Source organism: Palaemon carinicauda, chromosome 8 (assembly GCF_036898095.1).
Source record: "Palaemon carinicauda isolate YSFRI2023 chromosome 8, ASM3689809v2, whole genome shotgun sequence".
NCBI lineage: Eukaryota > Metazoa > Arthropoda > Malacostraca > Decapoda > Palaemonidae > Palaemon > Palaemon carinicauda.
Genome location: NC_090732.1, coordinates 155,451,531 through 155,475,506, shown reverse-complemented (window position 1 = coordinate 155,475,506; position 23,976 = coordinate 155,451,531). Strand labels below are relative to the sequence as shown.

The 23,976-nt window shown below is 42.2% G+C and overlaps 1 protein-coding gene across 1 annotated transcript in view; it reads right to left on the bottom strand.

Moving 5' to 3' along the window:
* The window catches only part of LOC137646044 (aprataxin and PNK-like factor), a 221,895-nt gene that overhangs the window by 109,894 nt on the left and 88,025 nt on the right, over nt 1–23,976 (bottom strand). Inside the window, exon 6 of the mRNA XM_068379188.1 lies at nt 22,461–22,854. Within this exon, the coding sequence (XP_068235289.1) occupies nt 22,461–22,854 (394 nt within the window). The remainder of the gene's footprint in view (nt 1–22,460; nt 22,855–23,976) is intronic.

Below are 23,976 nucleotides of genomic sequence, written 5' to 3'. Positions count from 1 at the left end.
CAAGGCACACTTTCTAACACATAAACATGAAAAAAAAATCAATAATATACGGCAATTCCTTACTACGTAGTAAATTTTTACAAATATTGAAAAAAACAGAAATTGGCAACCGCAGTTAAATACCCAATATACCAATAACTACGTCGTATCTGACAAAAACAAAATCACGCATGGGTAGCCAGATCATCTAGACACACTTTCCAACACTAAAAAAGCAAAAGTTTTACGACACTATTTCGCAATATCTTACGGAAAAATGACTTGGCAAAAAAATGAAAAAAAAGGAAAAAGGGACACTCGCGGTAAAATGCCCGACATTCTAATATACGACATCTCAGATAAAAAAAAAGACATGCACGTGTTAGCCCAACCATCAAGGCACACTTTCTAACACATAAACATGAAAAAAAAATGAATAATATACGGCAATTCCTTACTACGTAGTAATTTTTACAAATATTGAAAAAAAAACAGAAATTGGTAACCGCAGTTAAATACCCAATATACCAATAACTACGTCGTATCTGACAAAAACAAAGTCATGCATGGGTAGCCAGATCATCTAGACACACTTTCCAACACTAAACAAGCAAAAGTTTTACGACACTATTTGGCAATATCTTACGGAAAAATGACTTGGCAAAAAAATGAAAAAAAATGAAAAAGGGGCACTCGCGGTAAAATGGTCCTCGTGGTGATGAACGACATTTTAACTAAAAAAAAAAACATGCACATGGTAGCCAAACAATCCACCAAGACTTTCCACAACTGATAACCTATACAAGTTGCACCATTCTACGACAATTTCATAATACGTAATAACTTTGATAATTATGCAAACTACCCTAGAAGGGTAAACTCGGACGCGAACGACCCCGACGCGTCTCAGAAATCGGGGAAGGAGTACAGCTACAGCAATGCACATCTGGACACTACTAGAGCGTGTAGGGGAGACACCTCCTGCAGGTCGATCACCCACAAATTCAGTCACGGGGGTGAGTCACGTGAGAAAAACCTGTTTTTTTTTTGACGCTCGGGGTCGCAAACGACCCACCGTACCTATCCAGGGTTAAGATGTCTAATCCTAAATTATATTCACCTTGTCTCAGTAAGGTTCCTACACGAATACTTACTTCTGATAATCAGGAGATGAACTCTATACACAGTGCCCAACCACCACTGGCCTAATTCAGAATGTTCCTATACAAATATCAAACATTCTGCTTCATCTCTAAGTTCTTAAAAGTTCTTCTGTCAAGATGAATAGCCCTTCAATACCACTTTGACGTCGGCATAGCCCATGGGAACTTCCTACCAATGGGGGGCAGGATACTTCGTTCCTATGGTTCTTACCTAAGATTACTTTGCTGTTGTGTCAATGCCTAGGCACTTAACTCTGGGGGAAAATCTACCACGATACATTGATTCTCTGGTACTCTTCCATCAGGACGCCATGGCTTGAGCCCAAAAAACGGATTTTGAGCGAAGCGAAAAATCTATTTTTGGGTGAGATAGCCATGGCGTCCTGATGGACCCTCCCTACTACTTCGTCCAGTTTGTTCCCACCCTACACAATTGTATCATGGTGATGGGCAGCAACTGGCGCCAGGATAAAGACGCGCGTGACGTCATTAGAGCAATGGCGTCCGTTTGTTTACGTCTCGAGTATCAGTAGTAGCCACGAGTGAGATTAGCTGTGGAACGGCTCCCAGCTATTCTCAGCCCTTACACACCGAAGCATTAACTCTGTTCGGGGTGGAGATAGCTATGTGGCACGTTCAGACATGCGTGTCCCCTGTTGTATTACGATGTCTTAAAGGGAAACCTTTGAGATACTCGCTCCAGAAGTTAGAATTCTGTGATAACCTGTGGTTAAATTCTCTGGGAATATCTTAGTTGTCTTATACCCAAGGAAGCTACCAAACAGGAACCTTCCATCAGGACGCCATGGCTATCTCACCCAAAAATAGATTTTTCGCTTCGCTCAAAATCCGTTTTTTTAGCCAGATATGGCATATATATAGGTATGTGTTCGATTTTCCTGTGATTGCCATTTTTTCGTTTTTTCCCATTTCTTTCAAAACTACTACGTACTAAGGAACTATCACAGAGTAATGATTCATTTAGATGTTTATTTGTCGGAAAATGTGCCTTGATGGTTTGCCTAGTACGTGGCTGAAAATGTTATTTTCATTAGTAAAATAAATTTTTGAATATACTTACCCGGTGATCATGTAGCTGCAGCTCTGCTGCCCGACAGAAAAAACCTACGGGCGGGATACGCCAGCGATCGCTATACAGGTGGGGGTGTACAACAACAGCGCCATCTGTCGAGTAGGTACTCAAGTACTTCTTGTCAACAAAGAACCAATTTTCTCCTCGGTCCACTGGGTCTCTATGGGGAGGAAGGGTGGGTCCTTTAATTCATGATCACCGGGTAAGTATATTCAAAAATTTATTTTACTAATGAAAATAACATTTTTCAATATTAATCTTACCCGGTGATCATGTAGCTGATTCACACCCAGGGGGGTGGGTGGAGACCAGCATACATGTTAGCAATAGAAGCTAAGTATCCCGTATTTCATTTTAGCAGTTATTCAAAATAACAAACATAAAATTAATAAGTACCTGGTAAGGAAGTCGACTTGAACCATTACTCTGCCTTTTTAAGTACGTCTTCCTTACTGAGCCTCGCGATCCTCTTAGGATGCTGAGCGACTCCTAGGTGCTGAAGTATGAAGGGCTGCAACCCATACTAAAGGACCTCATCACAACCTCTAATCTAGGCGCTTCTCAAGAAAGAATTTGACCACCCGCCAAATCAACCAGGATGCGAAAGGCTTCTTAGCCTTCCGTACAACCCAAAAACAACAATAAAAAGCATTTCAAGAGAAAGATTAAAAAAGGTTATGGGATTATGGGAATGTAGTGGTTGAGCCCTCACCTACTACTGCACTCGCTGCTACGAATGGTCCCAGGGTGTAGCAGTTCTCGTAAAGAGACTGGACATCTTTAAGGTAAAATGATGCGAACACTGACTTGCTTCTCCAATAGGTTGCATCCATTACACTCTGCAGAGATCTGTTTTGTTTGAAGGCCACTGAAGTAGCGACAGCTCTAACTTCATGTGTCCTTACCTTCAGCAAAGCATGGTCCTCCTCATTCAGATGAGAATGGGCTTCTCTAATCAAAAGTCTGATGTAATAAGACAATGCGTTCTTCGACATCGGTAAAGCAGGTTTCTTGATAGAACACCATAAAGCTTCTGATTGTCCTCGTAATGGCTTCGTACGTCTTAAATAGTACTTAAGAGCTCTTACTGGGCATAGTACTCTCTCTTGTTCGTTTCCAACCAAACTGGACAGACTTGGAATCTCGAACGATTTGGGCCAAGGATGAGAAGGGAGTTCGTTTTTAGCTAAAAAACCAAGCTGTAAGGAACATGTAGCCGTTTCAGATGTAAATCCTATGTTCCTGCTGAAGGCGTGTATCTCACTGACTCTTTTAGCTGTTGCTAAGCAAACGAGGAAAAGAGTCTTCAAAGTGAGATCTTTAAAAGAGGCTGATTGAAGCGGTTCGAACCTTGCTGACATCAGGAACCTTAAAACCACGTCTAAGTTCCAACCTGGTGTGGCTAACCGACGCTCCTTTGAGGTCTCAAAAGACTTGAGGAGGTCCTGTAGATCTTTGTTGTTGGAAAGATCTAAGCCTCTGTGGCGGAAGACTGCTGCCAACATGCTTCTGTAACCTTTGATCGTAGGAGCTGAAAGGGATCTTACTTTCCTTAGGTGTAAAAGGAAGTCAGCTATCTGCGTTACAGAGGTACTGGTTGAGGATACTGAATTCGCCTTGCACCAGCTTCGGAAGACTTCCCATTTTGACTGGTAGACCTTGAGAGCGGATGTCCTCCTTGCTCTGGCAATCGCTCTGGCTGCCTCCTTCGAAAAGCCTCTAGTTCTTGAGAGTCTTTCGATAGTCTGAAGGCAGTCAGACGAAGAGCGTGGAGGCTTGGGTGTACCTTCTTTACATGCGGCTGACGCAGAAGGTCCACTCTTAGAGGAAGAGTCCTGGGAACGTCTACTAGCCATTGCAGTACCTCGGTGAACCATTCTCTCGCGGGCCAGAGGGGAGCAACCAACGTCAACCTTGTCCCTTCGTGAGAGGCGAACTTCTGCAGTACCTTGTTGACAATCTTGAACGGGGGGAACGCATAAAGGTCTAGATGGGACCAATCCAGAAGAAAGGCCTCTACATGAACTGCTGCTGGGTCCGGAATCGGTGAGCAATAATTTGGGAGCCTCTTGGTCATCGAGGTAGCGAACAGATCTATGGTGGGCTGACCCCACAGGGTCCATAGTCGGTTGCAAACATTCTTGTGAAGGGTTCATTCTGTAGGGATGATCTGACCCTTCCGGCTGAGGCGGTCTGCCATGACATTCATGTCGCCTTGAATGAACCTCGTTACAAGCGATATCTTTCGATCTCTTGACCAGGTGAGGAGGTCCCTTGCGATCTCGAACAACGTCATCGAATGAGTCCCTCCTTGCTTGGAGATGTACGCCAAGGCTGTAGTGTTGTCGGAGTTCACCTCCACCACCTTGCCTAGAAGGAGGGACTTGAAGCTTCTCAAGGCCAGATGAACTGCCAGTAGCTCCTTGCAGTTGATGTGTAGTGCTCTTTGATCCGGATTCCACGTGCCCGAGCATTCCCGACCGTCCAGTGTCGCACCCCAGCCCGTGTCCGATGCGTCCGAGAAGAGAAGGTGGTCGGGGGTCTGAACAGCCAGTGGTAGACCTTCCCTGAGAAGAATGTTGTTCTTCCACCAAGTCAGTGCAGACTTCATCTTCTCGGAGATAGGAACTGAGACCGCTTCTAGCGTCATGTCCTTTCTCCAGTGAGCAGCTAGGTGATACTGAAGGGGTCGGAGGTGGAGTCTCCCTAACGCGATGAACTGGTCCAGCGATGAAAGCGTCCCTATTAGACTCATCCACTGTCTGACTGAACATCGGTTCCTCTTCAGCATGCTCTGGATGCATTCTTGGGCTTGACTGATTCTGGGGGCCGACGGAAAAGCCCGAAAAGCTTGACTCTGAATCTCCATACCTAGATAGACTATAGTTTGGGATGGGACGAGTTGAGACTTTTCTATATTGACCAGGAGACCCAATTCCTTGGTTAGATCCAGAGTCCATTTGAGATTCTCCAGACAGCGACGACTTGACGCAGCTCTTAAAAGCCAGTCGTCCAAATAGAGGGAGGCTCTGATGTCTGCTAAATGCAGGAATTTGGCAATATTCCTCATCAGTTTGGTAAACACTAGAGGTGCCGTGCTTAGGCCAAAGCACAGGGCTTGGAACTGGTAAACCACCTTCCCAAAGACGAACCTTAGGAAAGGTTGGGAACTGGGTGGATGGGGACGTGAAAGTACGCGTCCTTTAGGTCTAACGAGACCATCCAGTCTTCCTTCCTGACCGATGCTAGCACCGACTTCGTCGTCTCCATGGTGAACGTCTGCTTGGTGACAAAGACATTTAGAGCACTGACGTCCAGCACCGGTCTCCACCCTCCTGTCTTCTTTGCTACTAAGAAGAGACGGTTGTAGAAGCCCGGGGATTGATGGTCCCGGACTATGACTACCGCTCCCTTTTGTAGCAAGAGAGACACCTCTTGCTGTAAAGCTAGCCTCTTGTCCTCCTCTCTGTACCTGGGAGAGAGGTCGATGGGAGTTGTTGCTAGAGGGGGCTTGCGCAAGAATGGAATCCTGTACCCCTCTCTGAGTAACTTCACAGACTGTGCGTCTGCACCCCTGTTCTCCCAGGCCTGCCAGTAGTTCTTGAGCCTGGCTCCCACTGCTGTCCGGAGAAGATGGCAGTCAGACTCTGCCTCTTGAGGACTTGGAACTCTTCTTCTTGTTGCCACGTTGACTATCGGCACGGGTACCTCCTCTGCTGGAGGTTCTGCCACGAAAGGGCGGAATGAACCTAGACGCTGGTGTGTCCATCCTAGGTCTAGGCACGGAAGGTAAAGCTGTGACTTTACGAGCGGATGACGCCACCAGGTCATGGGTGTCTTTCTGGATCAACGAGGCGGCAATCCCCTTGATCAGCTCTTCAGGAAAGACACACTTGGATAGCGGAGCAAACATCAGCTCTGACTTCTGACATGGTGTGACTCCCGCCGACAAGAAGGAGCAAAGGTGATCTCGCTTCTTAAGAACTCCAGACACGAAAGAAGCCGCAAGCTCGCCAGACCCATCCCGAATAGCTTTGTCCATGCAGGACATGATGAGCATGGCAGAGTCCTTATCTGAAGGGGAGGTCTTTCTGCTCAACGCTCCCAAACACCAGTCCAGGAAGTTGAAGATCTCAAACGCACGGAAAACTCCCTTCAAAAGATGGTCCATGTCCGAAGAAGTCCAGCAAATCTTGGACCGTCTCATAGCCAGTCTGCGGGGAGAGTCTACCAGGCTTGAGAAGTCGCCCTGGGCAGAGGCAGGAACTCCCAAGCCGAGAACCTCTCCTGTGGCATACCATACGCTAGATTTGGAAGCAAGCTTGGCCGGGGGAAACAAGAAGGTTGTCTTCCCAAGTTGCTTCTGGGTCTGCAGCCACTCTCCCAGTACCCTTAAAGCTCTCTTGGACAAGCGAGCGAGTACGAGCTTCGTAAAGGCAGGAGCTGCTGACTGCATGCCTAAAGCGAACTCAGAGGGAGGTGAGCGTGGAGCTGCAGACACAAACTGGTCCGGATACAACTCCTTAAACAGGGCAAGGACTTTCCTAAAGTCTAAGGAGGGAGGCGTAGTCTTGGTTTCATTTATGTCGGAGTGTTGATCGTCCAAATGCGCAGCTTCGTCGTCATCAGAGATTCCTTCATCCGAATGTTGAGGAGGAAGCGGCAAAGGAGGAGAAGAAAGCTGAACGGCTGAATCCGGCAGCACGGGTGCATGCGTAGCTGCACTGGATCCAACATCATGCCGCTGCTGGTCAGTCTGAGAGCTGGCAACAACCAAAGCGGAGTGGTGGTGCGTGGTGGGGACTGCCGTGGGTTGCGGAGACTGCCGTATTGCGTCAAAACACGGCAGCTTGACTGCACCTTCCCACTGCTGATGCGGTAGCTCACGCATGTCAACGGAGGGTGCCGCACGTCGGCTAACGTCAACATGCGTCTGGCAGGGTCGACTGCGCATCGGTGGTGGAGCTCTCACAGCCGGAGTGTGGGAGCAGGCAGCCGCAGTGTCAGCTGAGCGCACAACCGTGGCAGGTTGTAGGTTAACGGGTGCAGCGTCAACCTTCTCAGTACGATACTCCTGCATGAAGGAAGCTAGCTGAGTCTGCATAGACTGCAGCAAAGACCAATTAGGGTCTACAGCGGTTGGTGCGGCAACAGACAGAGTGATTGCCTGCTGCGGAACCACTCTACCTCTCTTGGGAGGTGTGCAGTCTTCGGAAGACTGCGGCGAGTCCGAACTGACCCAGTGGCTACACCTGGGCCGTTGGACTCGCTCGGAAGGGACCTTGAGCTTGAGAGGTCGTGAGACCTTGGTCCAGCGTTTCTGTCGAGAAACTTCTTCCGCAGACGAGGAATGAATGGGCTCACTCGTCTGTTTGTGGGTGGGACGATCTCTGCAAGATACGTCCTCAACCACTGAGGGTACGTCTGTACGCTGATCAAGGCCTGTCGAACCCTTTGGTCGTACGACATTGCTTCTCCCCTGGACTTTGGAGCTTGCAAGAGGTCCCGGACTGGGAGGACGACAGGCACGAACAGACGCACCCAAGAGCCTGAATGGCACGCATCATATCCGCCATCGAGGGTTGATGAGAGCTAGTAGAAGGGTCGGGTGTAACCACTACAGGGGAAGGAATAGGTTGTGGGGCATGGGGAGAGGAAAAATCAATAGAGCGAGACGAACTCCTCCTGATCCTATCCTTCTCTAGCCTACATGCATTCTTAAGGAATTCTTGAAAATCGAATTCCGAAAGCCCAGCGCATTCTTCACATCGATCTTCCAATTGACAGGCTTTACCCCTACAATTGGAACAAACGGTGTGAGGATCTATAGAGGCCTTCGGAAGACGCCTAGAACAGTCCCTAGCGCTACACTGCCTGTACTTGGGGACTTGAGTAGGGTCAGACATCTTGAATTAGTCAAAGGGGGAAATCCAAAATCTATCCAAGTCGTCAACAAATAATCCAAAATCTAATCAATGAAAGTGATAAAGTATTGATGATAACTTCTGTACAGCGAAAGCTAATAACTAGAGAGAATACTTCACCAAATAGCGTGAAAATCAACTCCAGAAACAACAGCGTATCAAGTAGGTCTTGCCGGTGGCACGACAGAGAGAAAATTGGTTCTTTGTTGACAAGAAGTACTTGAGTACCTACTCGACAGATGGCGCTGTTGTTGTACACCCCCACCTGTATAGCGATCGCTGGCGTATCCCGCCCGTAGGTTTTTTCTGTCGGGCAGCAGAGCTGCAGCTACATGATCACCGGGTAAGATTAATATTGAAAATTTTTTTTTTTTCTGAAATGCCGTATATTAGAATGTTGGCCATTTTTCCGCGAGTGCCCCTTTTTATTTGTTTTGCATTTTTTTGCTTAGTCATGTTACCGTAAGGAATTGGCAAGTAGTGTCGCAAAACTTGTATTCTTATAGTGTTGGAAAGTGTTTCTAGATCATCTGGGTACCCATGCCTATCTTTATTTTTAGCCAGATACGGCGTATATATAGGTATGTGTTCGATTTTCCTGCGATTGCCACTTTTTCGTTTTTTCCCATTTCTTTCAAAATTACTACGTACTAAGGAACTATCACAGAGTAATGATTCCTCTAGATGTTTATTTGTCGGAAGATTTTGTTTACTTCTTTTTTTATTGTATATCATCAAATTTTTTTAGCTAAAATATAATATTGTTTTACATTTTTTTTTTCGATTTTATTTCCCTTCAAAAAATTTTTTTGGGTCAGAATTTTAATTTTATAGTCGTAAAATAATCGACAATTATCCAGCAACCCACCATACAATTTTTATGCATATCCAAGAATAATTAGATTAGTAAATAACACTTTGAAATTGACATACCCTTCCTATATTTCAAGTGGCAGATTAGGGAGTCTGAGTCAGTGTGGTTGGTGGCCATTTTGTGGACATATCCGAAGCGTAAGTTGCCCTATCTATATATATTCTTGTTCCCTATAGAATTTGTAATATTTTGGTATATTTTTACCTGCATAAATATCATATTATATATTAAATATATGTATTTTTTTACGAAATTTCTAAGTACTCAAAAATGTTATTTTTATAATAAAATAAATTTTTGAATATACTTACCCGGTGATTATATAAGCTGCAGCTCTGCTGCTCGACAGAAAACTCTACGTTCAAAATCCGCCAGCGATCGCTATGCAGGTAGGGGGTGTACTTCAACAGCGCCATCTGTCGTGCAGGTACTCAGTACTCAATGTAAACACAGAACTCAATTTTCTCCTCGGTCCACTGGGTCTCTATTGGGGAGGAAGGGAGGGTCCTTTAATATATAATCACCGGGTAAGTATATTCAAAAATTTATTTTATTATAAAAATAACATTTTTCAATATTAAACTTAGCAGGTGATTATATAAGCTGATTCACACCCAGGGGGGTGGGTAGAGACCAGCAATAATTGTTTACATTATTATGAGCTAAGGATTTTTTATTTCATTTTAGCAGTTATTCAAAATAACAAACATAAAATAAATAAGTACCTGGTAAGGAAGTCGACTTGAACAATTACTCTGCTTTTTTAAGTACGTCTTCCTTACTGAGCCTCACGATCCTCTTAGGATGCTGAGCGACTCCTAGGAGCTGAAGTATCAAGGGTTGCAACCCATACTACAGGACCTCATCAAAGCCTCTAATCTAGGCGCTTCTCAAGAAAAGAATTTGACCACCCGCCAAATCAACCAGGATGCGAAAGGCTTCTTAGCCTTCCGGACAACCCAAAAACAACAATAAAAAACATTTCAAGAGAAAGATTAAAAAAGTTTATGGAATTAGGGGAATGTAGTGGTTGAGCCCTCACCCACTACTGCACTCGCTGCTACGAATGGTCCCAGGGTGTAGCAGTTCTCGTAAAGAGACTGGACATCTTTAAGATAAAAAGACGCGAACACTGACTTGCTTCTCCAATAGGTTGCGTCCATTATACTCTGCAGAGATCTATTTTATTTAAAGGCCACTGAAGTTGCGACAGCTCTAACTTCATGTGTCCTTACCTTCAGCAAAGCTTGGTCTTCCTCACTCAGATGGGAATGAGCTTCTCGTATCAACAGTCTGATATAATAGGATAATGCATTCTTTGACATAGGCAAAGAAGGTTTCTTAATAGAACACCATAAAGCTTCTGACTGTCCTCGTAAAGGTTTAGTTCGTCTTAAATAGAACTTAAGAGCTCTAACAGGGCATAAGACTCTTTCTAGTTCATTTCCAACCATATTTGAAAGGCTTGGAATATCGAACGATTTCGGCCAAGGACGAGAAGGTAGCTCGTTTTTGGCTAGAAAACCAAGCTGTAAAGAACATGTAGCCGTTTCAGATGAAAATCCGATGTTCCTGCTGAAGGCGTGAATCTCACTGACTCTTTTAGCTGTGGCTAAGCAAACCAGGAAAAGAGTCTAAAGTGAGATCTTTAAAGGAGGCTGATTGTAGTGGCTCGAACCTTTCTGACATAAGGAATCTTAGTACCACGTTTAAATTCCAACCAGGTGTAGCCAAACGACGCTCCTTCGTGGTCTCAAAAGACTTAAGGAGGTCCTGTAGATCTTTGTTGTTGGAAAGATCTAAGCCTCTGTGACGGAAGACTGATGCCAACATGCTTCTGTAACCTTTGATAGTGGGAGCTGAAAGAGATCTTTCTTTCCTCAGGTATAATAGGAAGTCAGCTATTTGGGTTACAGAGGTACTGGTCGAGGATACTTATACTGACTTGCACCAGTTTCGGAAGACTTCCCACTTTGACTGGTAGACTCTAAGAGTGGATGTCCTCCTTGCTCTAGCAATCGCCCTGGCAGCCTCTTTCGAAAAGCCTCTAGCTCTAGAGAGTCTTTCGATAGTCTGAAGGCAGTCAGACGAAGAGCGTGGAGGCCTTGGTGTACCTTCTTTACGTGTGGCTGACGTAGAAGGTCCACTCTTAGAGGAAGAGTTCTGGGAACGTCCACTAGCCATTGAAGTACCTCGGTGAACCATTCTCTCACGGGCCAGAGGGGAGCAACTAACGTCAACCTTGTCCCTTCGTGAGAGGCAAACTTCTGCAGTACCTTGTTGACAATCTTGAACGGGGGGAATGCATAAAGGTCTAGATGTGACCAATCCAGTAGAAAGGCATCTATATGAACTGCTGCTGGGTCCGGGATTGGTGAGCAATATATTGGGAGCCTCTTGGTCATCGAGGTTGCGAAGAGATCTATGGTAGGCTGGCCCCATGTGGCCCACAGTCTCTTGCACACATCCTTGTGTAGGGTCCATTCTGTTGGAATGATTTGTCCCTTCCAACTGAGGCAATCTGCCATGACATTCAAGTTGCCTTGGATGAACCTCGTTACTAGAGAAAGGTTTAGATCTTTTGACCAGGTGAGGAGGTCCCTTGCGATCTCGTATAACGTCATAGAATGGGTCCCTCCTTGCTTGGAGATGTACGCCAAGGCCGTGGTGTTGTCCGAGTTCACCTCCACCACTTTGCCTTGAAGGAGGGACTTGAAGCTTTTCAAGGCCAGATGAACTGCCAGTAGCTCCTTGCAGTTGATATGTAACGTTCTTTGACTCGAGTTCCAAGTTCCCGAGCATTCCCGACCGTCTAATGTCGCACCCCAGCCCGTGTCCGATGCGTCCGAGAAGAGAACGTGGTTGGGGGTCTGAACAGCCAGGGGCAGACCCTCTCTGAGGCTGATACTGTCCTTCCACCAAGTCAGGGACGACTTCATCTTCTCGGAAATGGGGATCGAGACCGCTTCTAGCGTCTTGTCCTTTTTCCAGTAAACAGCTAGGTGAAATTGAAGGGGACGGAGGTGTAGTCTCCCTAACGAAACGAACTGTTCCAGGGATGAAAGCGTCCCTATCAGACTCATCCACTGTCTGACTGAACATTGTTCCTTCTTTAGCATGTTCTGGATGCATACCTGGGCTTGACTTGTTCTGGGGGCCGACGGAAAAGCCCGAAAAGCTTGACTGTGAATCTCCATCCCTAAATACACAATAGTTTGGGATGGGACCAGTTGAGACTTTTCCATATTGACCAGGAGACCCAATTCCTTGATCAGATCTAGAGTCCACTTTAGATTCTCCAGACAGCGACGACTGGAAGAAGCTCTTAGAAGCCAGTCGTCCAAATAGAGGGAGGCTCTGATATCCGCTAAATGCAGGAATTTGGCAATATTCCTCATCAGCCTCGTAAACACAAGAGGAGCTGTGCTTAGGCCAAAGCACAGGGCTTGAAATTGGTAGACAACCTTTTCGTAAACGAATCTCAGAAAAGGTTGGGATTCTGGGTGGATGGGGACGTGAAAGTATGCGTCCCTTAGGTCTAAAGAGACCATCCAGTCTTCCTTCCTGACCGCTGCTAGAACGGACTTTGTGGTCTCCATGGCGAACGTCTGCTTGGCGACAAAGACATTCAGCGCACTGACGTCTAGCACCGGCCTCCACCCTCCTGTCTTCTTTACCACTAAGAAGAGACGGTTGTAGAAGCCCGGGGATTGATGGTCCCGGACTTTGACTACCGCTCCCTTTTCTAGTAAGAGAGACACCTCCTGCTTCAAAGCTCGTCTCTTGTCTTCCTCTCTGTACCTGGGAGAGAGATCGATGGGAGACGTTGCTAGAGGGGGTTTGCGTACAAACGGGATCTTGTACCCTTCTCTGAGCAACTTCACAGATTGTGCATCTGCGCCTCTTTTCTCCCAGGTCTGCCAGAAGTTCTTGAGTCTGGCTCCCACTGCTGTCTGAAGAAGGTGGCAGTCAGACTCTGCCTTTAAAGGACTTGGTACCTTTCTTCTTCCCACGTCTCCCTTCGGCACGAGCACCTCCTCTGCTGGAGGCTCTGCCACGAAAGGGCGGAATGAATCTGGACGCTGGAGTGACCATCCTGGGTCTTGACAAGGTAGGCAAAGGGGTGGCTTTGCGGGCAGAGGACGCAACCAGGTCATGGGTGTCCTTCTGAATCAAGGAGGCAGCAATCTCCTTAATCAAGTCCTCTGGGAAAAGGCACTTTGAGAGAGGAGCAAAAAGAAGTTCTGATCTCTGACACAGTGTTACTCCAGCTGACAGGAAAGAGCAAAGGTTCTCCCGTTTCTTGAGGACCCCGGATACGAACGAAGACGCAAGCTCACTCGATCCGTCACGTATGGCCTTGTCCATGCAGGACATTATGAGCAAGGAAGATTCCTTGTCAGACGGGGAGATCTTCCTGCTCAAAGCTCCCAGACACCAGTCCAAAAAGTTAACCTCGAAGGCTCTAAACACTCCTTTCAACAGATGGTCTAGGTCCGAAGGAGACCAACATATCTTAGAGCGTCTCATGGCTAGCCTGCGGGGAGAGTCTACTAGACTTGAGAAGTCGCCCTGGGCAGAGGCAGGAACTCCCAAGCCGAGAACTTCTCCCGTGGCATACCAGACGCTCGATCTGGAAGAGAATTTCGCAGGGGGAAACGTAAATGCTGTCTTCCCTAGGTTCTTTTTGGACTGCATCCAATCTCCTAAAACTCGTAAAGCTCTCTTGGACGAGCGGGCGAGGACGAGTTTCGTAAAGGCAGGCGCGGATGACTGCGTGCCTAAAGCAAACTCTGACGGAGGAGAGCGTGGAGCCGCAGACACAAACTGATCCGGATACATCTCTTTGAACAGAGCAAGAACTTTTCTAAAGTCCAAAGAGGGTTGCGTGGTCTTGGGTTCGTCAAGGTCCGTATGTGGGTCATCAATGTGTGCCGCGTCGTCATCATCAGAGAGTCCATCATCTGAGAATTGAGGAGGAAGCGGCAAAGGAGTAGGAATCGGCTGGTCAGCTGAGTCCGGCAGCACGGGTGCACGCGTGACTGAACCGGACGCAACGTCATGGAACTGTTGCCCAGTCTGTGAACTGGCAACAACCATAGCAGCGCGGGGACGCATAGCGTCTACTCCAGACTGTCTAGTCTGATGTGGGCGAGTAGAGGTAACCACACTGGGTTGCGGAGGTTGACGCACCGCGTCAAAACAAAACAACTTATGTTGTACCTCGCGAACGTCAACGGAAGGTTCCGTGCGTCGCTGAACGTCAACATGCGGCTGGCAGGGTACACTGGAACGCATGGGTGGCGGGACTCTCTCAGCTGGAGTGCGGCAGAAGGTCGCCTCAGTGTCCACCGGACGCACAACCGTGGGTGGTTGTAGGCTAGAGGTTGGTGCAGCGTCAACCTTCTCCGCAAGAAAGTCCTGCATCAATGACGTTAACTGAGACTGCATGGTCTGCAGCAAAGACCACTTAGGGTCTACAGGAGCAGGTGCGGCAACAGACGGTGTGACTGCCTGATGCGGTACCGCTTTGCCTCTCTTAGGAGGTGAGCAGTCGTCGGAAGACTGCAGCGAGTCCGAACTGACCCAGTGGCTACAACTGGGCCGTTGGACTTGCGCGGAAGGGACCGACTTGCGCTTAAGAGGCCGCGAGATCTTGGTCCATGGTTTCTTACGAGAAACCTCTTCCGCAGACGAGGAATAAATGGGCTCTCTCGTCTTTGTGTGGGTGGGGCGATCTTGGGTAGATACGCCCGAAACCACGGAGGGAACGTCTGTTCGCTGATTAAAGCCTCTCGAACCCTTTGGTCGTACGACATTGCTTCTCCCCTGGACTTGGGAGCTTGCAAGAGGTCCCGGACTGGGAGGACGACAGGCACGAACAGACGAACCCTCAAGCGCAACACTGTCCACAACACTATCCACAACACTACCACTCACTTTATCACTACCCACTGCACTCTTACACTTCAGCTCCTTGACGTCTGCCATGAGCTGGTTACGGTCACTAGCCAAGGACTCGACTCTCTCACCCAGAGCTTGGATGGCACGCATCATATCTGCCATCGAAGGTTCTTGAGTGCTAGAAGGGGGATCAGGAGCAACCACTACAGGGGAAGGAATAGGTTGTGGGGCATGAGGAGAGGAAAATTCAACGGAGCGAGATGAACTTCTCCTGACTCTATCTCTCTCTAGCCTACGTGTATATTTCTGGAATTCGATAAAATCGAATTCCGAAAGCCCAACGCATTCCTCACATCGATCTTCCAATTGACAGGTTTTATCCCGACAATTGGAACAAACGGTGTGAGGATCGATAGAGGCCTTCGGAAGACGCCTTGAACAGTTCCTAGCATTACACTTCCTGAATTTAGGGACTTGAGAAGGGTCAGCCATTTTGAATTAGTCAAAGGGGAATTCAAAACCTATCCAAAGTCATCAACAAATAATCCAATATCAACAAAAGAATGCAAGGATGTATTGAAGATAAAGCCTGCAAAGCGAAAGCTCAAAACTAGAAACGTGTACTTCACAAAAAAGTTGTGAAAACCAATCCAGTTAGCAACAGCGAATTTAGTAGGTCTTGCCGGTGGCACGACAGAGAAAATTGAGTTCTGTGTTTACATTAAAGTACTGAGTACCTGCACGACAGATGGCGCTGTTGAAGTACACCCCCTACCTGCATAGCGATCGCTGGCGGATTTTGAACGTAGAGTTTTCTGTCGAGCAGCAGAGCTGCAGCTTATATAATCACCGGCTAAGTTTAATATTGAAAAATTACCTTTAGATATGGCCCCTGATATAAATGTAATTTACAAAATAATGAAGATTTTTTTTACATATTTCTATTTTAGGATAACATATGTTTATTCCCTAAAAAAATTAGCCACTTCCTATTTCATTTGGGTACCCAAAAAAATTCATGAAATTTGGACAAATTTTTTTGGCCAAAAAAAGTTACCCTTTTTTTCTCATTTCAGATCTTCACCTCCATGGGTCTGACTTCATCCAAAATACATCAAGATGTGTCCTAAACATTCAAGAATCAATTCCTAAAAGGATTTGTGTATATATGTATAAACTTTTTTTTGATGAATATTTATGTAAGGTCTTTTTTTTCTACTTATTTTTTTTAAATATTTATAATAAATAGTTTTGCTGCAGATGAGTAGTATTTATCTTTACAGTTGTTTTAAGCATGCATTGAAGTTTTTTTTGGCAAAAGAAAAAAGGAGGTTACTGCAAAAACTGATTTTTCAAGAATTTTTTTTGGCGTCGGGGTCGCGCGTGTCCGAGTATACCCTTAAAGGGGTGTCCGAGGAGCGTACCTATCCAGGGTTAAATGTATACATACAGTAGTACTATGTAGAGGAAGGTACAATCTAGGAAGATATGAATGTAAAGGATGGACAGAATTATGAAATAGCTTATGGAACATGCACAAAGAACTAAAAGAATGCTGTTGGCACAGATTAATATCCAGAACAGGAATATGAAATTTATTAGACTGCAAGTTTTTTCCAACAAATTAAGATGTGCCAGCAGCTGAAGACCAGATGGGAGAATAACAATCAAAACATGGTGGAATAAAATGATTAAAACATTGCCTCAGGAGAGATGGATTACCGAAAAACTTGGAAGACTTCCTTAGTAGGACATTTTTTTTGTGCAATTGAAGAAGAAACAGATGGGATGTGCTTCTCAAAATAAACCTGCAATCATGACTAGAATTTCAAATGATTTGCATATAGTGAAAGACATTGTCAATTCAACTATCTGGATGGTGGGGAGCCAGTACTTGACCTACTTACAATCATACTTTGAGTTTTGTTTAGGTTCAGCTTCATCCCACATAACTTGCACCTTGCACTAATTCTGGAAAGATCTCTATTAAGGGAAAAAGCAACCATAGATCTACATTAAGGAGATGGAATTGATACAAAAGAGAGTAGCACAACTTGCATATGCAACACGCTTGCTCTCAATGCCACACCACATACTATGCATGGAATCCATTCAGAAGAGTGTCAAATAAAAAAAGTGACATAACAGAAGTGACAGATCATAAGGGTAACATAAAAGAAGTGACAGATCACAAGGGTGACATAACAGAAATGACAGATCATAAGGGTGACATTACAGAAATGACGGATCATAAGGCTGACATAACAACAGTGACAGATTATAAGCGTGACATAACAGAAGTGACTGATCATACGGGAGACATAACAGAAGTGACAGATCATATGAGTGACATATCAGAAAGGACAGATCATATGAGTGACATATCAGAAAGGACAGATCATAAGGGTGACATAACAAAAGTGACAGATCATAAGGGTGACAAAATAAGTGACAGATTAATCATGGTGACATAAAAGAAGTGACAGATCATGAGGGTGACGTGCCAGAACAGACAGATCATAAGGGTGACACAACAAAAGTAAAAATCATAAGGGTGACATAATAGAATTGACAGGTCATAAGGGTGGCATAACAGAAGTGATAAAATAATTAAAATATCTATTTTCTATAAAACATTAAATACAAAATAAGTAAACAAGAAATTTCTTAAAATTAATTTTTTTCCCCAAAATCATTAAAACGTGATATTTATTGTTTGACAAAATAATTAAAAAATCTATTTCTTAAAAACAAATTTTCACTTTTAAGACTATTGCATGAACCAATGTGTAAATTGTGAACAATTCCTCTGATAAATTTATTTTAAAGAGACTGCTCCCTGTCTACTGAAAACTTGCTAACTTTAAAAAAATTAGATTTTCTCTTACACCAATAATTCTAAAGGATATAAGTACAGGTACTTATCATTTAGCAGCTCTAACAATTGTGAAGGAAACAACCTTAAAAAGGTTTTATGACTGAATGCTTTGGAAATAGGAAAACAACTTTGAAATAGAGAGATTATAAACTGCCCATCTTCATTAGACAAGTGTGTCACTCTTATGTTTGTTTTATTCTTCCCAGTCTTTTGTCAGGTCACTTTTATAATTTTTTTACTTCAGTTTGTTACTCTTTTGTTATGTTACTTTCAAAATGTCACCCTTTCAATACACCTCCATCATGAGTACATAGTATGAAAAGTAATGGACCAATATAACTACCTGGAGGAACTCAAGATATAACATTACTATAGTCACTATGGTGCCCATCAACAAATACTCTTTGCAATTTATTTCTTAAAGATTCAAAGGGCCTGGCCGGTATGCCAATATATGGGGGTATTGGAAGAAAAACACAAAATCCTGAAAAAATTCACTGAGCTTCGTATGGCAATGGAGAATGTATACAAAATATTTTGTCAAAATTCCTCTTACTTTCATAGTTACAGGGAAATTAGTAAAAGTAACTCAATAAACCAAAAACATTGTTCCCTGCAAGGAAATGCAGTATTTCTTCTGTTATTGTAAATTTTGAAAATGATTAAATTTTAATATATAACAAATTGTGAGCAATAGCATCTGTATAGATTCCACGAGTCACAAGACAATGTAATACACGGTAATTAAACACTTCGGCCTTCAGTCCCAGGACAAACCTCATAGAGATTACACGTTTGAATTTGACCTCGGACATTCACTCACTTTCAGGTCTATTTTTCTCGGTTTCGGCAAGAATTTCATCATGCCAAAATGGAAAAGCTAATTTCAACATCTTCCTAATATAAGGAAGAGGAAAATTTGCTTTAATAAGAGTTCAGAAGTGGGTAATATTGCCGAAATTATCGGGAGTTAGTGAAGGAGAGACGACGAAGGAGCGACCGTCTCGCCTTAAAAAGCAAGATATCGAACAAAGGGATCTTCATTTATGATTAAATTATCATAAATAACTTTGATTCGGTTTATTAATATCCAAAAAGGAATATAAAATTCCTAATAATCATGATTTATTAATATTGTCTTTGTAAAAATACAAAGAAAAACTTTGAACGGCTGTACTGTATCTCAAAACTATACCTATTGACCTTCAAATTCTATCTTCTCCCTTAGTTTTAAAGATATAGCATTGAAATTTGGAGAAAAGATGCAGATTAAGAAGAAGAAGAATTGAAATTTGATATGCAACTTATAAATACATCTTAAAACAATCTAATGTTGCCATTTTTCCAATTTTTGTTTCATATTTTTCTTAATTTTTCCCCCTGATTTTTAGGGTTTATTTTTTTACTATAATGAAAAAAATCTTATCTAGCAAAAAAAATTACCTTTAGAAAATAAAACTCATTTGATTGGAGGTCTACATCAAGTCTATATAGGATAGTAATCCCAGGTCTTAATATCAATTATCAAGGGAGGAGATAGAATTTAAAAAACACTCATTTTCAGGATACATCGCCCTGGCATTGCAAAACCAAAACACAGAGGCAAAAATCCTATGCAGTTTGAAGATGCCCTAAGTCATCTTATTAAGTGGTATGAATGTCAAAGTCCTATCCTCAAAAAACGGCATTAGCCAGCCGCCCGCCTCAATAATCATGGTACAAAAAACCCCACTTGCTGCCATCTGTTTAATTTTGAAGGGCTAGTTGTTTCTTTTCATCACTGATAGTGCATATCTTTGTCTCGGAGATGACCAAACTTTTCAAGATAGGTGTTTGTTGTCTGAAGAGGAGACTCCCATCGGAGGCCAACTCTGTACTTGGTCTGACATCTGGTTTTCTTAACTTTTTCTTTCCTATCTTATTCTCCTCTCTCTTGAACAGTCTCTTCTTTCGATTTTCCTCGAAGTTCGGTTTTTCACCGAAGTGCTGCCAACAGTTATAAAGGTGATGCAATCTTTGACCAAATACTAGCTGGATTTCTTCTCTTGGAAAAGAGATAAGATTTTCTTACTTATAAATATTCCTTTAGTATTATAGCATATACCCATGACTGAGGGGCATGTTTGCTCAATCAATGACTGGTAAACCCTTCTCATGTATTACCCATGATATATGGATAGAATCCACAATGAATAAAGCATCAAAGCTTATATCTGGATGGTTGATTATTCTCAAGAAAAAAAGCAACTACTGTCAAACCAATGGAATGTTAATAATGATACCCAAAAAAGAGCCCATGTCCATTTTCATGCAAATCCCAAGAAGCAAGGTTCAAGAAAGCATGCAGATTGTGCTGCAGATTGTGCCCCTAAGTATGATGAAGATAAATGAACAATCTGTGCAGTATATTATTGCATGTCTCACTGAGTTCCATTGTGATCCATTTGACCACTCAGATCAGACACTAAGATTCTTATAATCTGGAACTCAAACCTCTCCAACTCTTTTTGCTGATCTGAAGTTTGCAAATGCTGACGTAGAAACAAAAGTGGAAGTCTGTAAATGAAAGAGTCTATTCCATAACAGTCTCCCAATGCTAGAATTCTACATAGCAAAAGAAGCATTTTGCCATTCAAGAAATTGAGAAGAGAATAAGTGAAAACTTGAAACAAGCAACTGAGGAAATGTGAGATAAGGCATGTTACTCAATCATCAAACTTGTTGAAGCTAGTGATGACTTAAAGATGGAAGACTTAATGCAGCATCGAATAACAGACAAATGCCTATCAATATATAATGCAAATAGTACTATGCACAAAACACTGGAGAGTAAGCTACAGGAAAAGCTGACAATGACATTCATGCTGTACCTTAATATTTACACATCAATAGTACACATCATATAATCTGGCATCTAGCAGCCCCTTTTATGGGAGATAGAGAAAAAGCTGATGGAGCCAAGTTCACATGTGAAAACTATGGTGAGAAACTTTTTCATGAAAAGATATATGAAAGTAGAACGTATTATCTTGATGAATGACTCATACAAACAAGACTTCTAAATCAAAGGTAGTGAAAGATATTGTAAAAAATTCAGTCCACTCCTAATGTGCTTATGAATCCTGAGAATTTTTTTCTTCTATTAGAGACTTTCATGCCCTCCTTGGTAAACTAGAGAATGAAGTTTGTCTTCAAGCATTCACCAAGACTGACTTCAAAAGAATGGTATCTACAACCACTACTCAGATTATACATAGCATTGTTGGTTAAGTCAGCAAGGATTCTCACCAAAGACAAAGTTTTTAAAAGTCTCACATGTGCCTATGCAGAAGCAAATTTTGCTTTGTTCACAATCTATGTCTATATTAACTTGCAGTCAGAGGGGTACTCAGATAACAAGGATATCAATAACTATGTCTATGCAGCCTATGTGGCTCAGCAAATATCAGGACCCTCGTGCTTGAAATACAAATCTCAGCTGATATGTACTCAGTGATGAGGCAATGGAAGTCTTTCATTCCACTTCACAATTTTATGGGATGTGCTCATAACTCTGGTTTTTATGGAGTTGGCAAGAAAACTATTTTTGACTCTTGTATAAAAATTATCAAAAGCTCACAATCTCCTTAAAAGATGTGGCACAATCCTCCCAGTCACACAAAATCATCAACAGTTTAGAGAAATTTGTTATCTGATACATAAATCATGACACCAAATTCAATACACTGGCAGAGGTAAAAGCAGCAAAGTGCTTAGCACTGAAGAGAAAGAACATCAGACTGGTACCTAACTCTGACTGTCTATAAATACAATTAGAACACACATATTACCTCACATATTTGCAGAAGAGCTTCCATCTTTAGAATCATCCATCACAAATGGGTAAAGGATGGCAACTTGTAAATGGCTTATGCCACTGAGTACAGGCAACGAAACCTGAAATTTCACCATCCCTGGAACATCCACTAATTCCATGTCATCCACAAATGGACACTAGTGACAGTGACAGTGGAAGGGAATATGACAGCTGTGCATCGTATCTACTGTGCAGTCATAATGAATCTTAATACAATAAGGGACCATAGACATGTGCCATCTTGATTTTGAGGTCAAGGAGACTCTGAATCCTGATATATGACATTTCACTGTGTTTCTGACACCAAAATAGTTTGGATTGACACCTAAATTGTCATTTTTGACCATCCACTTCAAGATTTAGAACTTTTATCATTTTCTATGATGATGGTGGCACCCATATAGAAAAACTTTGAAAATATCAACTTTCAAGTCATTTTGATGAGGTGAATAGGAAATTATTCTTTTATAGATCCTGTGTGCTTGTTAAATACACTGAAAAAAAATAGGTATCCGAAAAACAGCAACAGACCCTTGAAAATGACTACTATGAGTGGTCTTTTGTTGGAGGTATAGTTACTGTGAGGATTTACAGTAACATAAGGATGAACAAATGATAGTTCAAAAATATCAAAATAGAATACTGTACAATAAACAACATGCAATAAAAAGATGACTCGTAAACTGTTTTCTAATGCACTTCAAAACAAGACTGTGTTAAACAGTCAGGATGTACAGCAATTCAATATTGGTATTCAGTAATCAGACAAGCAACTATAGTACACAATACCTTGGCAGATATGGTCCCTGGTGATTTCTCAGTATCATCCGTCTTGTCAGCATCAACTTTAACAGATAAATCATTTTTTCTACTGTGTCTTGAATTACCATCTGCACTGACTTCATTCTTGGATATTAGATCTTTGGTAATTCTATGAATGCTTGTGTCTTTCTCATCACATGTTTTCGTAGTACTGTCTTTAATCTTTGAATTTTTTGCAAAATCTTCATTACAGGATGTATCTTCTGCTATTTTACACCTATTTTGTTCATCCATAGGAGTTGGTTTGGAATCTCCAGCATCTGACTTGGAGATATCCTGATTTTTGTCATCTGACGCTTCTTGGTTTCTTGTCTCAGTTCCATTCTTTTCCTCTTCTTTGCAAACACTGGGTAGATTTATCCTATAAAGAGTAAACTCATTATAAGCTTATGGAAACTTGGACAATTTGAAATATAACATGAATCTTCAAGGTATAGAGAAAAAATACTTTACATTTCATGGCTTAAACCTACCAACACAGCAATCATTTCTAGTTTGTTAGGATGCTGATAAATATAATAAAAATAAAAATCAGCTTTTGATATTTAAGAATTATAGGCTTCAATTTACATAAGTAAGTAGCAAAGGTTTATGAGGACTCATGGCAAAATATATCACTACTATTATTGATATTACATTACAAAAATACCTGCAACCCTAGCTTGAAAAGCAAAATAATACAACCCTAAGAGACCTTATAGGGAAACAAGCCCAGTGTGGTAGAGATACAAAGTAACAAAGTATAAAAGAGGTATAAAAAAATATGATAAATAACGATATTTAATGGTTTAGTGGATAATAGATAAACTATAGATGAGATTCAAGTCAATTTACATATATATATATATATATATATATATATATATATATATATATATATATATATATATATATATATATATATATATATATATATATATATATATATATATATATATATGTATATATGTATATACATATATATACTTATATATATACATATATATAATATATATGCATGTATATATATATATATATATATATATATATATATATATATATATATATATATATATATATATATATATATATATATATGTGTGTGTGTGTGTGTGTATATACATATATATATATGTATATACAAATATATATATATATATATATATATATATATATATATATATATATATATATATATATATATGTATATATATATATATATATATATATATATATATATATATATATATTTATATATACAGTGGAACCTCTACATATGAACGTATCTAGATCCGAATTTTCCAACATCCGAAGTAAAATTCGAGCAATTTTTCGACTCTACACCCGAATTTTCATTTCAACAAACAAAGCAAGCAATTTTCGTCGTACCGGTTGTATCCGAATTTTTCGACATGCGAAGTACAATTCGAACACGTTCCTACTCTACACCTGAATTTTTTTTCGACACCCGAAGTAAACAATACCCGTACACGTAGATGGTACT